Source organism: Melospiza melodia, chromosome 4 (assembly GCF_035770615.1).
Source record: "Melospiza melodia melodia isolate bMelMel2 chromosome 4, bMelMel2.pri, whole genome shotgun sequence".
Classification (NCBI taxonomy): domain Eukaryota; kingdom Metazoa; phylum Chordata; class Aves; order Passeriformes; family Passerellidae; genus Melospiza; species Melospiza melodia.
The window spans coordinates 96,586,517-96,602,286 of record NC_086197.1 but is presented as its reverse complement, the minus strand read 5'-3'; the positions used below and the strand labels follow the sequence as shown (position 1 = coordinate 96,602,286).

Below are 15,770 nucleotides of genomic sequence, written 5' to 3'. Positions count from 1 at the left end.
AGAGCCAATTCTTGAGACACATATGCTCCCAGCCTCCTAAAGTGAGGGATTGGCCTGAAATCTCTGAAAAAGAGGACTGTAACTTGCATTTCCCTTCTTACCACCACTGCTGCAATGTTTATGTATTCATATACAAAATCAATATACAATGACAAGCATCTAAGACTCCTCCAGGGAGAGAAATGACATGGAAACCGCCCCCACCTCCCAAAGGTACAAACTGGCAGATGGACAACTGTAACTGAGATGAGCATGAGGCTGAAGAGCTTTTCCACACGCACTGGCTGTCCTGCCCCACTGCCAGTGGTGTGTTTCTCGCTTTGTGTTGTCATCTGATGCAGACTGAAGGAATGAGCCCATGCACAGGACTCAAGCGGCACAGAAATGCATTTACCAGGCGCCATGGAGGCACTGAAATAATTGCCCAACATGCAAGGTCACAGTGTGCTGCACTAAATCTTCCATGTATTGTAAACAGGCAATTTCTGCACGACAAAAGCACGGGCAGCATTGTTCTGCTCACCTATTATAGTGGCCTCGCCACCAGAACCATTACAAAAACAGGATATGTGATTAGAGAGGAAAATAATCTGAGTTTTGTCCTCAGGCCACAGGCTCTCCATCCCTGCAGCTCCTCCCAGCAAGCACAGAGGTTTCTCTTACACAGGGCTCGTGTTTCTGCCATCTGCCCACCATATTGGTGGGGAGGTTTGGAAAAGGGCTGAACAAAGCAGGGCTTGTGTCCCTCCACCAGCCAAAGGAAAGCCTGGACTGGCACCCAGCAGGCAGCCTCTACATCAACAACCAGACAGGAGTCTGTGAGGGCTAAACACAGCAAGAGATCTTCTTTCTAAGAAATAATTTAAACAGAGTTGAGGCTATATCAAGAGCTGGAAAACGGCCTATTGAAAGAGTTAGAGGGAGGGGGGGAAAGACCCCTTCAACTACACATGTGATAAAACTATGGCAGCACAAAAATCCAGCAGGAAGCAAATATTTATTCACAGCCCTTTCTGTAGAGTTGCTTAACTTACAGCTACTTTAAGAAGACTCTCCTAATTCCAGGTAATGAGTGGCTAGGGCATTGCCAGAGAGGCTTTGTCAGAGTTACAGATTTCCCTGTTACAGCAGGTGGGAAGAAAAGACAGCTACTGGGAAGAAACCATAATTAAAACCCAATAATTAAATAATTAAATCCCAAATATATTTGTATGAAATGAGTTAACGCAGACGACAACTCCGTAAGAGGAGGAAGAAGAACTCCAGTGTGACCAAAATCTTATCCAGAAATGGAAATTCTTTCCTGGGAACTCGGGAGAGGCACTCAGACAATTGTTATCTCCCATTCAGTTTGAGGCTGGGTAAGCAGCTAGGGCTGAAAACAGCAATTTCAGTCACTTGCTCAACACTAGAAGTTGATACAGCAGTGATAACAAGTGTCTGTGGCAAATTTCCAAAACCAGACTTTATGTCAAAGAAAAACAAAAATACCTCAGGGTGCTCCATCATTCCCTCAGCTTGGAGTCTACCTTATTTTCCAGTGAGTAGGGGGCCATAAAACAGTAAAAGCCCTAGAACTGAACACAACATTTCTGAATAGCTGCTAACAATCTGGAGATTAGCCCTAGCTGGATGCTTAATAAACAGCTGCTGGCACAAAAGTCTTATGCAACACAAACCAACCAGAATACACACACTGATCTTACCATCTCAAGAGGATTCAGAGTCTACTCAAACACACAGCTTCTTCATCAGTTATCAAAGACAGAAAAAGAAGGTGTGACTGCACACTCGAAAGACCTAATTGTTTAAGAAAAAAAAAAAGAGCAAATAAGAAGTATTAAAAGAAGCAATAAAATGAAGAACTGAAGTGAATCTTGTAATTTTCAGATCAAAATAAATTAATGTGGTCTGAAAATTAAAAACATCCCAGATTAAAACTCAGCCACACCATTAATGCATTCCTCCCAGACCAAGTGGTCTGAGGAATTTATAAATTTGGCATCATATAAAATGTGCTATTCCTGGAAGATCGTGGAAAGAGGGGAAGTGGAAAGGCCAGGAGCACAGGCAGAGCAGCAGAGCCAGCTTCAAGAGCACAGCTAAGGGGTATTTGCGGCATTTCTGAGTATTTTAAGTCACAAATCCAGAGCACCAAAGAGGGTTAACAAGTTGTGCTCATCAGCATCCCCTTGGATTAATCTACAGCTCTGACACCTGCTGGGATTTGTAGCAAATCCACAGCAAGTTCAGCCATGTAATATTCATGGATATCAACATATAGACTTTTTTCATTCTTTTAATTAAAAAGTACAAAAATCATCAGCTGGGACATCCCTTTTAAAAGGTTTAACATGGACAAATTCTGAACTACAAAACACTACAAACTTGTCATTTTCCACGCTAAGGAAACACTTATGAAAAAAAAACCCAAGAAACCAAAAATAATGCAATCAAAACAACAAACCAAATAGAAAATTCTTTTCCCACAAGGAAAAGCAGCTTTATGCACAAGATTATCTTTCACTAACTATGCAGATAGTCTGTCTCAAGGGAATGGAAAGACTTATGAGGCATCTGTCACATGCAGCAGCAAAAAGGTAGATGGCAAAGAAAAAAATGGAAGTCATAAAACTCCCAAACTACCAGGAGGGCTTGGATAGAAGGACTCTTGCAAATGACCCTATCTGCCCACAGCAATGACATCTACATTGGAAACATGAAGCTGTTCTTGGCTGGGCCTGATTTTTTAATATCTGTTGTATTCATTGCAAGCATGATGCTTCTTCAAACGTTAGGAAGAACACCTACATATCAGCAAAAGGAAGGAACTCACTTCAAGTACACAAATTCTACTGAATTTCCAAGTGAAGGCAAACAAAAGACTGCAAAGTTACTGGTATCTGCTCAAACACCTCCATGTCAGAGCACATTAAATGTACCAACTCCATCACACAATTCCAACTCAGTTCGTGCCACAGATCCAATCTCCATCAACCCCAGAGTTTGTGTCAGCCTTCATGAGTTTCTCTGAGACATTGATCTGTGCCTCTGTGACAGAAAGTAGCTCCACCTGTCACTCATTAAGGACTGAAGAACTGAGAGCTTGAAGCACAGCACTTCCTCACTGCAGCAAAAGAGGCAGAGATGCTACACTGTGCTTGGGACCAGCTTTGTCCTGCTTTTCTACAGTTAGCCAAATTGTTGCTCAAGCTATCACAGGCCTAAAAACTTAATCTCCTCACTGAAAAGTGTGTTGTGCCATTGATAGCTGTTCCTACTCCAAAATATGTTCAAGAGAGATGAGCCACCTTCTGAAGTGCCTGGTGACACTGAGGTGGGACAGTGAGGAGCTGTGAGTTACGGACTGAAGGGGAGCTTTGTTTTCACAAGTGTGCTCATCAGAAGATATCTCGGAACCAGCTCCCCAGCTGTTCCTGACACAGACCAAAAACCCAGAGAGACACACAAAACACCTGCCTCAGAAGACAAACAAGGGAACCTGAACCACTGCAGCAAGAAAATATTCTCCTGTTTCCTTCTGCACCCTGACCACATCACCTCTGCAGACCCTTTGGGCACCATGTCCTACGCCACTCCCTGAAGACCATAAGAAACATCTTTGATTTGCAGAAGGAGAACACACATAGAAAGAAAAGATCCTTGAGGTTTAGCAGCTAAGGAACTTCTGAAATTCTCTATTTCTAAAAGCAAGGAAAGGCAACGGGATGAATCAGAGGTACAACACCGATCTAAAAGCAGAGCCACTAAGAAGAAAGGAAGAGCAACCAAAGAATGAATTTCCTCAAAATCACACATCCTAATTCTGCCCACCTCCTTTGCACTCCCTCAGCTGAATTTTTGTCCATGTAAATAAACATGTGCAATGGGAATTCAGCTCAGGACCTCGCTCCCATTACTGCAGCTTGCATTTAATTGAAATGTGCAATCCCATGGAAGTCCAAACTTTAACCCATTTGGGTGGAGTGACTATTATTACAAGCTTCATATTTTTTCCTAAAGCTCCAGCTGCTGGAACTGTAAGACTCCGTGAGAATCCAAATATCTCAGTTGCAGGATTTTTGTTTTGTTTATTTTAAAAGATAACTCAAGTTCTCATGCTTGTGGAGAAATAAAAATAAATAAAAAGAAAAAGCTTAAAACCATGACTTGCAGGTTTATTAAAGGCTCAGAAACCAGGAAAGGAGAAAAAAAATACTTTCCATCTTTTAAAAAAAGCTTATGAATCTTTTAGTTTCCTAACTGCTTACTCCTTTGAGTTTTTATTCTGCAGCACTTTCTCTCAAATAACTTTTTTTCAGAATATAATTACTCCTCAATAAAGTGACAGATTAGAGGACCCATTCTTCCTGTAGCTTTACTGAAGGTGATCATATTTCATGAGTCCAAAGTCATTCCTCTTCCATGCATATAAGATGTAAAATTATTTCAAGGGTTAGTTTAGACCACAGTGCAGGAGATGAGAGGGAAGAGAAAGGTTTTATACAAGACTTCTTAGATAAAATATAAAAAGGTAACAAAACATTTATGCAGCCTCAGAACAAAGGAACCAGGCCACAGTCTGTCAATCAGGTTTGTACCTATCACCTAATCAATACCAACAATAAATGAAGGCCTGGACAAGCAGAGAATTTACTTGATTCTCCATGCGCATTTCTCGGGGAATTCACTAGAATACTTTATCTGCAATACCAACACCATGAATGTCAAGGGAAAAAACACCCAACAGTGCCTTAAAAATTGCTCCATTACTTTTTAATGGTGATTTCAAACTATTTTCAGACTATGCTTTCAGTCTCATCACCTGGTTCACATGGTTTATTTGGTTTTGCAGAAGCAGGGGAGCAGCTCTGTGACACAAATGTGTTTGGTGGTAGCACCAGATGACCACAAACAGAACCAGACCACCTGTATCCCCTCCACAAGAAGAGTAAAGTAGTTCTCAGAACTCATTTTCTTCATAGATGTTATGAAAGAAGTTGAGATACACGATGTCCTGCTCTAATGCTTTTATGTTTTCATGGAGAAAAAGAAAAATATTTTTTTCTAAGCAGTTTCCAGCTTCAGGGCTCTCAAGTTACAGATCTGAAACCCAGTAAACAACACAGGATCATTGGTGATGAAGATGAGAGACAGAATGAAGTGCAAGGAAGAGAGCACATGTGTGTGTATGTATTATTGTATTAAGCTATGCATAAGCACTGCTTGGCCAAATTAAGTTTTCAGTTAAACTCCCACTACTGAAACACAGATTACATAGAGTTAATTAGAAAATAATTCTCGCAGAGTAAAGCAAACTACAGCTATGTAATAGTGATGGAGACATTGACCAAAATTCACTCAGACCACTGTGCAGCTAAAGGGGTTAAGCATTGGAGGAGAGGGCAGAGAGGTGCACTGCCATTTCACTGCTATGCTGCAAGCCCAGAAAGCCTGGCTGGCTCAGGAGGAGCTACTCAGTTCTCAGAGCTGCTTCAAGTAAAATTCCACCCATTTTCCAATCTGCTGCGAGGTTTCCTCTCCCTCCTCTGCAGTATCAAATGCTACTGACCACAGCTGGAAAAGACATCTAAAACGAAATGAAGCCCTGTGTCCTACCAGCACAAATTCACCAATGAGAAGTTATTAAAAATATCCTGTTCATTTCACCCACAAGAACACTTCCCAAAAAATTTATTGTCAGTGTAGACCTTGGTAAAGCCACTGATCAAGCTCAGCCTTTTCCACATGGATTGCAACAGCCCAGCACAACGCAAGCAGCACCTAGTCCTGATGCAGCCTCAATCTTTTTAACATGTCTAAGGAATTAACAATCGATTTCTTTCATTTTCAGGGCAATAACTGCTCGGGCCAAAGGAAGAAAGCAAGGAATTGTTTCATTTGGCATTCTCTTGTATCAGTACATTTACCAAACAGCTCTTACGTAGAACTTGTCATGGTGATTCATTTTATTGCATCCAAGCCTGTTGTACTGCCCCAGTAGGTATTCCAGCTACAAATGAGTCATAAAACCCCTGAATGTGGTGTTTTGTAGGAAAGGCTGAATTCTCCATCAAAGGAGTCTCAAGAAAAAATTTAAAAGAACAAAAAGAAAGCACCATTACTTGGGGGCAAGGGGCTGGAAAAAGAAAAAGAATACATGAATAAATAATGTGGAAGCAAACAAAGTCCTTGCCGTGTTGAGCACAGCTGTTCTACAGCAATTATAGAGGCACTGGTTACAGAGTCAGGGCCATTTCCCCAAGGAAAGAAAAGCCCTGGATTGCACAGTATGGGAACAGGAACACTCAGGGAATATGCACTGACTTGACAGTGCTCAGGAAGTAAAGATTTCGAAGACATCACTGATCTACAACAATTTCAAACAAACAAACAACCTGATGCTGCCAGAGGACCTGCACAGAGATGATTACACTTGGAATTAAAATTCTTACAAAGCCAACATTCAGCCTACCGTGCTTTTGGGTTTTGTGTTGCTGAAAAGGCTCCCCAGGTATTAAAGAGTCTTGTTTTTCAGCCTCATGACTGAAGAAGTAGTCAAGAGTCTTCCGTTTTGGTTTTCAAGGTTGTTTATTTTCTCTCATCTAATACATTCTTTTTGGACTTGCAGAGGTCTGTCCAGCAGGTCAGGTTGAGGTATACTGACTGCCTTCAGGGTGGTGTTATTTTTTTATACTAAAAATTATGTGTACTTTATTTACAATAATTTTCCAATAGCTATCACTTATATTAGACAGGCTGTCTCTACTCTAAACCAATCCAGAAGTGCCACCATCACAGCAGAAGATGGAGGACAAGAAGAAGGACAGGACACACCCAGATTCCTTCATTTGGCTTCTTGAACACCCATTCTAAAACCCCCAAAACTCTACTTTTTCACCCTGTGGCAAATTAACTATCACTCTATTCAAACTTTTGTGGCTTGTAACTCCTCACACAAAGTGGGTAATTGTTTCCATGGGCTAAAATCAGAGGCACAGGTGTCTGTGACTCTGTGCCAAGGTCTCTGAGCCCCTGCCAGGGTCTGGAGCCCTCCAGGGCAGCAGAGGAATGCCCTGGGTTCTGACACTGTGCTAGACACCCACCTAAACACGAGTAATTCTGCCTCTTTGAAGCACTCTGTGGATAAGGGAACAGCCTATTAGGAGGTGCAGACACTGAGTAAATCATTGCCCTTGCTCAGGAACAGAGAACAAGCTGTTCTGCTCTGCCCTCCTCATCCGCGTGCGTGGAGTCTGTGCCCATTCCTGCACGGGGATGGGAAGGCAAGAAGTTAAGTAACAATTATAATAGCATTAAGAGATGCCCTGTGTTGGCATTTGGTTTTTCTTTTGTACTGAGGTTGGGATTGAATGTACTTGGGATGACAGTTTGTGTTTGGATATAGCTATTTATTTTTTTATATATGTTACAGTTTTATAAGTAGAGCGTTTTGTAGTATTTTACTAACAGGGTATAAAATGGTTAACTATTTTTCTTTATCAAGTTTTTTTCTTTATCAAGTTAAGGTTCAACTATCTAATTAAGAAATGACACTTAAATTATTTTTAACTTAATAACTAATTATTTAAAGTTCACAATGTGGAATTTTGTTTAATTATGAAATAAAATAACTTATGAAGAAAGAGGATTAGTTACTGTTTTAAATCTACTATTTTAGTTTTATATATTATTTTTTAAAACTTTCAACTCTACGTTTTTAATTTGTGATATTACATATTTTTATTTAAACTATACATTCGTAAGTTTAGCATTATTGATTAACTTTTGAGGTTTTCCCTACAGTTTTAGGTTAAATATAGTATTTTCTTGTGGGTCTTTGCCTTGCAGCACAGGAAGTTTAAAACTCTCAGCAAAGTTGGTCTGTAGGAAAGGGATGAAGCAGAGCAGGCTGATGGAGCAGAGCCACAGCACATCCATAGGGCTGTTTAAAGTGCATTAACTCAGAGAGCCCATGGAACTCAGAGCAGTCCATAGGGGTGGGAAATGGATTTGTAGAGAGTTTTCAGGGTTTGACGTAAGGTTTATGTAGTAGGTATTCGTATGTAAATTTTGAGATAAGAAATGTTGACTTAGAAACGTTATGGAATAGGATAGATATTGTTGAAAGAGAAATGGAGTCATAAAAAAATTGCATTCCATTTTCAATCTCATAAAAAAAACTCAATACAAATATTATAGTTCACACTACTGCAATCAAAACCCAACTGCTTCTTAACTACAAAATACTATAAACATTTCTTATCCTACCAATTTTTTACCACACTATATTATAAATACCTTAAAACCAAAAATTTAAAACTACCCCTCATAAATCTTATTACAATACATCTTTTATAATTCTATTTCTCCAAAGTACCTAATCTTATTTACAAAACCATCCTTTAAAACTTTTTTCCTAACTCCACTTCTCTTTCAACGATATCTGTCCTCTTCCATAACATTTCTAAATTGACATCTCTTATCTCAGAATTTACATGCAAACACATAACTATATAAACCTTCTATCAAACCCTAAGAACTCCCTACAAATCCATTTCCCACACACAGGCAGTGCAGTTCTCTGCCTTCTCAGGGCCACAATAAATACCCACAACAGCAGCAAACTAAGAGGGAAGTGTGTTTTCCAACAAGTCTGACAGCAAGAGACACCTGGATTCATCTTCCTCCTCTGGAGGTGGGCATACACCACCAGGCAGCTAAATGCACAATTTTACAGGACTCAGGGAAAGCTCTTCTCAACTCACAGCACTGCAGCGCAGAGCTAGCTCAAATATCCAGAATACAGCCAGGGAGTCAGCCAGGGTTTGTTTTGCTCAGCTGTAGAAAACTGTTGCTTCTAGTAAGGAAGCCAGCTCAGCGTACCCATGTCTCAGGGCACACAGATGTTCTTTGGCACTGCAGAAATACCATAAACAACCATCCTGCTCCACTGTTGGTTCCTTCAGATTTATTCACACAAATCATCCCTTCTGTTGAAAGACCAGGACTCTGCCCAACATTTCCAGCTGATCCTGGGGTGACAACTCCAGTCTGAAAATCAAAAATTCCTGCTTTCCAGTTCAAGCAAGCAAACCATTAGTCAGAGCAATCTCCCAGCAGTAAGAAAGCACTGATTGAATTTTCACTCCACCCAATTCAAAGGTCAGAGAGTAGTTTTCCATCCTGCATTGCTCTATACCATGCAGACCAGGAAGCTGAACCAAGTCTTGCACATCTGAAGCCAGTCCCTAAACAGCCTACCATGCATGTGCACACTCACGTGCACACACACTCTCTCTCTCTTTCTTCAGAGCTCTCTAACGTTTTCCCCAGAAAAAAGCCAGCAAAACTGATGAGTCTTGCAAAATACTTTGGCTCCAAAAACAAAAAAACATTTCGACAAAATTCCAAGTCCAATTTTTCTGAGCAATGCTAGTATTGACATCAATTGTCAAGATAAGAAAACCAAAGTGAGCTGGCAGAGTAAAACTAATCATACAAGACCATGAGCTAATTAGGATGGAAAACAGACTTCTATGGCATTATGTTTGTATTGCTCAATGTTTGTGAGGTTTCAGGTGGTGTTAGACAGATCTGGAATTCTCACTCTTATACTGGCATGTGTCTACAGCAAATACTATACATTCATCAAAACTGCTCTAGTGTTTTCAGGAATGCAAAGATGTGCTAATAAAAACTAGATTTAACATAGCCTATTTTTTAAATTATCAGAAAAAGGAGTATTTTGTGTAGAAAGCCGTTTTTCTTTCACTGACTGCAGGGATGGAAAAAGGAAAGAGAAAGGAGAGGAAAAAAAAGACTCAGAAGCCACATTCCTACTCCTCTGCCTTCTTGAATGACTCCATTATGAGGCTGAAAAGGAGATTTAATTAAATCAGTTCCACTTACCAACCAAACCTTACCTGTTTCCTTGCCAGAGACACCATTCCTTCTTGCTCCCAAAGGGGTGTTGAGGGGAGGGAGAGAAGAGCAGCAAAACTGGATTTTAAGAGCAGGAAAGCAGAGGGGGCTTTAACTTTTAACCCAATGAAAAAAAAAAAAAAAAAAAAAAAAAAAAAACAACAAACAGTGGAAAAAACCCTAAACAGAGATATCAAACATTCATTAGTGCCAAGGCACCACTGCTAGGACTCTTCTGAAGATCCAGGATACCACATGCCAAACTCTGAGATACTAAAAATAAGTACATATTCTAAAAGGGCTTCTGCTGAATTGTACTTTCACAGCAGAAGCTGGACAAGGTCCAAGAAGAACCATGAAACTGAGGCTTTCTGTATATTGCAGCCATTAAAATATGCAGTGAGTTAAAAGGCTGCAAGGAAACCCTGTACTGTGGTAGCCCCTGCTAAACCTCATAACCATCTCTTTCTTCTCAGCTGTTGCATGAGGGGAGAAAAATTATTACCCTCTGAAAATTACGAATCAACTTCTTTAAACAGATGAGTCAGCAGATGTAAACTTCAGCAAAGCTAATTCCCCAAGCTGCTGACATCACCACACACACAGAGACCACCTAGGAATTACTGCAGGCATGCTACTGTTCTGGAAAACATGGAATTAAAAAAAAGCAGAACAACCTCTGTGATGGTAGGTGTTGTTTTACTGTGATTACCTAGGATAACAGAGCTGCTGATTACCTGAAATAGTCTGAGTGCATTTTGCTCTTCAGAAGCTTTCATGTAGCATCACCTCACACCCAGCTGGTTTTGACAACAGAGCTGGCATCGCTCCGGCTCCCTGCTTAGGCAAAACAAGTCCCAGCACTGTCAGGGGGTTGAGAGCAAAGGGGCACCCATTTCTGCAGAGCCACAGGTCACCTCTGCCCAGGCACGCTGCCAGCAGCAGCCTTACCCACAGCTCCGAGGGGGCTCAGGCATCAGCACCAGCCATCCCAGTGGGGAGGATGAACCAATTCTCACAGCCACAACCCAGATTTTTGCCCCAAACTGAAGCAGCACTGCAGTCAGCTGGCTGGATTAGGAGAAGAGAAATACCGCGTTGACACTGCAAATAACATTAAGAAGTCGTAGCTCTATTATTCCCCATATTGCAGAAGAAAAATGCCACTATTAAAATCATTTGCTGGTAAAAAACACCTATGGTATCATCTGGGCTTGACCAGAGCCACCCATGCAGGCCTGTGGCCAGATCCAGACAGAGCCACGAGGCCACACATGCTTTGGACCATGCCAGACCTCCCCAGCCTGGCTCTACCCCAAGTTTCACTTCTGCAGGAGGAGAGGGAAGCCCAAGGTCACCCATCCCTGAACCTGTGTGGGCTGCCTGAGCTTCACAAAGCTCACCAGTTGGCCAGTCTGATAATAAATCGCACTGCTGTCTCTGCCCCGACATCACAATTCACTGCTGGACACACACCATGCCACTGCAGGATGCCAATTCTCATGAACAAAAGATCCAGCTAGTTAAACAGAAAAATAAATCTCAGCTGCTAATAGGACAGAAGGGAATTTTCAGACCAAATAGCTGCAGGATTTCTTAAGAATATTTTTTTTTCTAGTTGGAATAATTCAGATCTAGAAGAGGCCTGTTAAGCCAAGCACAGTAAGTTAAATCCACAGCCACATCTGAAATAGGCATCTGGCTCACTAATAAGAGACCCTGCATTTTGCACTTTACCTAAATATCAGTATAAAGGAAAATCTCACCATGGCAATGCCTACAGACTTCATAAATTCCTTTTACTGTAGAAATGTAACCTTATAGACTAAGAAAACAACATCTGTATTCTAGAAAATCAGATCTCAGCAAATTTTATTTTATTTTGTCTACTTCTTTAAACAAAGAAGAGAAAAAGTAGACTGAGCTGCTCACTATCTGTTTTGCAGATTAAGGTGACACTGACAAATGAACAGTCAATTTGCCAAAAATTCAAAGAATTAACTTTGTAAGAGGAAACAGAGATACTGAATGTATTACAGCTGCCTTTGAGTTTGTAATGCAAACTGTGCTGAACCATGGAAATCAGAAAGCCAAACCCACTTGGAAACAGATCAGTCTGCATTTCACTGAAAGCAGTAAACAGGAGAAAAGGCTTTGAGTCTTAGGGATTTTTTCAAAGCATAATATAACAAACAAAAAGCAGCTTTTCCCACCTGCCATCAAACTGACTATCTGTCTTTTGATATTTGTGTCTTTTACAGCAAATACAATATTTATCATTTTCCTAGTAAGCATTCCAGAGCCTCCCCAGTAATTGTGTGCCCAGTTTATATTTGAGGTTCCGTGCAACACATATATTGCCTGCCTGAGAAAAAAGCTAGTTTTTCTAAGTCATTCCTACATGAACAGAGCACAAATTAGAGTTTGACCATGTGACTACCTAAAGAAATCATCAGAAGATTAGGCACAGATGATTATACATTTGTAAAGCTTTAAAACTCTTCCAAGTCCCAAGGTGTTTTAGGTTAGGACACTGCTCTTCACGGCTTGGGATTCTCTTCATGGGAATCTGCAAACAAAATGCAAACAAACAAGAGCACACAGCTACTCTGGCAGGGCTCTTCAAAGCCCCGTGCTGTATTTACCCCAAGTCACATTAACAGATGCTGTTGGTCCTTTCAACTACTCTGAGAAATATGTATGACCTTTCACAAGATCCCCAGCAGACTGAAGTGGCCGAAATTAAGAACAGTAGTTTCAATTTTTACTGATATATAACTCCCTGGTCCCCATTTCCTGCTGCACTTTTGGACACCGTCCTGCCAGGGGATGGAGAAGGGTGAGGAAACACAGAGTTACCTGGCGTGACTTAGAACAGAGGGCCCCTGTTGGGATGGAAAAGCCACAGAGTGTTTTTAAAAAGTTGCAGGCCACCAGGACAGCTGATGGGAGGAACAGAGAGATTCACACACCCAATGTCGGTGTCACTTCTGAGCTGTCACACCGAGCACCAGGAGATAAACACTGCACATGTGAAATAATTGTCAGCTACTTCAGGCTGTCAAACATTTCAATGGAACACTGTCATCTCAGTGGCAGACAAGTAAAAAAAAAACCTGTGTTTAAGTAAGTCTACATTCATTCAAAACACACCTCACAAAATCACAGGGGGACAGAGGGAGGGCAAATAGAAAGCACCCTTCATTTGTCCATAGAACACACTGAAAGCTCGTGACAAAACCCATAATGCAACTCTTTGTGCCCATTTGTGCAGCATACCTACTAAACACTGCTAAAGTAACACAAACCTTAAACCATGGGAGCACAATGGGGCTGTGTCTCAAAAGCCTTGTTATTTCAGCTGGCAGAGACAAGATGAAACTAAAAAGGAAATACACTGGTGCACACAGAGCCTCAGTTCCACAGGCAGGACAGGCTGGGCTCATGTTTGGTTGTAGGATGGAGAAGATACAAGCCTACCATGGAAACAGCTGGTGCCAGCATGGCACTACTCGGTTGTTAGGGAATACTCCTTGACCAGAAATCCAGGAGCCACCCTGGAATCACCCTCACACCCCTGAGCTGGGATGAAAGCCCCTTTTGCACCTCCACACAGGCAGAACAGGTTTCCTATAGCAGAGTCTCAGACCTCTGGATCCTTAAAGCAGTTTATTCATGGCTCAGTAGCAGAGAAACAGCTCAAGGTGGTGTCTTGGAGAGGGAATCCTAACAAAGGAACTGCTGGGCTTTTATCCACTCACAGTTAGGCCTGGGATCTTCCTGTTGAGTCCCTGGCTCCTGCTGTGTCTGGGAGTGTCCAGCCACCTGGTTGTGCCACAGGTCCCCCATGCCCTTCATTATCAGCAAGGCAAATTTAAGCACAGCCTGGTCTCTGCCAGAGAACGTCCACTGTAGATGAACAACAGCATTATTTCCTCACTCCATCATCAGCTGCCATGCACTGCACAGCCCTCAAGGCAGGAACTACCAACAGCCCCGGGTGGGGCAAGCCGCGGCAGAGGTCGCAAACCCTGGGAGATGTGGTCCGGACCCACTCTGGTGTCCCCAGAGTTTTTCTGGTTCTATCAGCACCTTGTGAGCAGCTGGACTGAGCAGGTTAGAAAGAGCCGGCAAAGCTGGTGTGCCACAGAACCTCAGGGGGGAAAGATGAATTTGAGAGCAATGAAACTGGTCGAACACACACTTTTGGAAGGGCTCTCCAGCTCTGTAAAAGCCAAGAGATTTGCAACACGACCACGAATGGCCAAAAGCTGTCTTCTCCCAATTCTTAACATCTAAACCGCTAGTGCAATTAAAAAGCAAATATTTCTGTGAGCTAGAAGATGAAAAACAAAATTGTTGGTTTTTTTTAGTTATTCTCTGTTTCTGGAAGTCTGATTTTTATTAATGTAATATTTCTGTTAGCAGCCTTGTCTGCGTAAGGCATCTGTAGAAAGTTTTTATTGTTAACTTAATAGTGAAAATCTAATAGAGGTTCATTTGAATTTTCCTATTAAATTGACGTCAATCGCAGTCTGAGAATCAGATTGTTACAACCCAGACTATGAAACAAACATTCAAGTCAGATGCTATAAATGTAGCCACTGCACACTGGTAAGTGTGTTTTAATATTTTTAATCAGGTCTCTGGGTAGAGCCAAGATACACTTGGCATAGAGATGAGGGGAAAAATTACAAAAGTGTAGATATTTTTACTTGGAATGTCATTTATAATTTATTTCCAGAAAAACTGGGAAAAAATTGAATACACACAGAGAACTGCACTTTAGCAAGCAGATGTACAAATATAAAAGTAACTAGAGCTTGATGTCTTAATCAACACTTGCCACACAGCAGACTAAAGGTGAGATATCATCTTTTTCGTAAGGTTACTCCCACAGGAACATTATGTGCGGCACAGGGATCCCAAAAAGGAAGGGGGAATAAGGGAATCCTATGGCAGCATTGGAGCAGCTGAATGGACTGAATAATGGTACAGCAGAAAGAAAAGAAATTGTCTGTAGGGAGAGGAGACTTGTTTGGAGGATTTATAACAGAATTACAAGAAATCTGAAAATTCCAGCTAAGATTCCCATCAAAGGGACAGCAGGGTCCTACACCTCCTCTAAACCTTATACACTTTGGAAGAGACTCATCCTCCTCAAAGCTATAGATTTTTACAAAGAGACCAGCAGAAAAGCAGACAAAATAAATACATCACAAAGAGATAACAAGAAAAAGCAGGTAAAATAAATACATCACAAAGAGGTAACAAAGAGCTGTGCTGGGAGAGAGATGGCTGGGATGGCCTTCCTCCCCTCTCCTGTGCTGGTCCCCAGAAATCCATGGGGATGGCGTGGGGTCCAGGGCACACAGCACTGATGCTTCTCTTACCAAAAGCCACAATGAGATCAAAGAGAGTTGAGAAGAGTAAAAAAAAGAGTCCACACAAGTACACACAGCTCTATTATTTGCAATTGTTTACTGCTACAAAGAAGGCCCGAATCCTTATCAGATTTCAAAACCTTTTAGGGATGTGTGAAAGAAGGATAAATCAGAACAGAAGAGCCTGAAGAGCTTTGTCATTTTTCCAGCAGAGGTGAACTACATAAGTCATATTTTCAACTCCAACAGAAAAACACTGGAGCTTTGTGCTAATTATAAAATTATTTAGGATATCACCCAAACACAGATTGCTTTATTAACTAAAAAAACAGCTACGTAAAAGTTTTCTTCTCTTTAGCCCACAAGATACTTCTAAGGCCTGCAATAATGAGGTTTGAAATTAAATAGGTTTTTAAATTAAAAACAAACTAACAACACGAAAAAAGATAAATTACAGTTTAC

At 41.3% G+C, this 15,770-nt stretch overlaps 1 protein-coding gene across 2 annotated transcripts in view; it reads right to left on the bottom strand.

The window, feature by feature from the left end:
* Positions 1 to 15,770, bottom strand: part of PDE3A (phosphodiesterase 3A) — a 211,621-nt gene that overhangs the window by 164,361 nt on the left and 31,490 nt on the right. Inside the window, exon 2 of one of the 2 annotated variants that reach the window (XM_063155679.1) lies at positions 1,707 to 1,800. The exons of the other annotated variant lie outside the window; for it this stretch is intronic. Within the exon in view, the coding sequence (XP_063011749.1) occupies positions 1,707 to 1,709 (3 nt within the window). The 5' untranslated portion in view covers positions 1,710 to 1,800. The remainder of the gene's footprint in view (positions 1 to 1,706; positions 1,801 to 15,770) is intronic. 2 annotated transcript variants of the gene reach the window in all.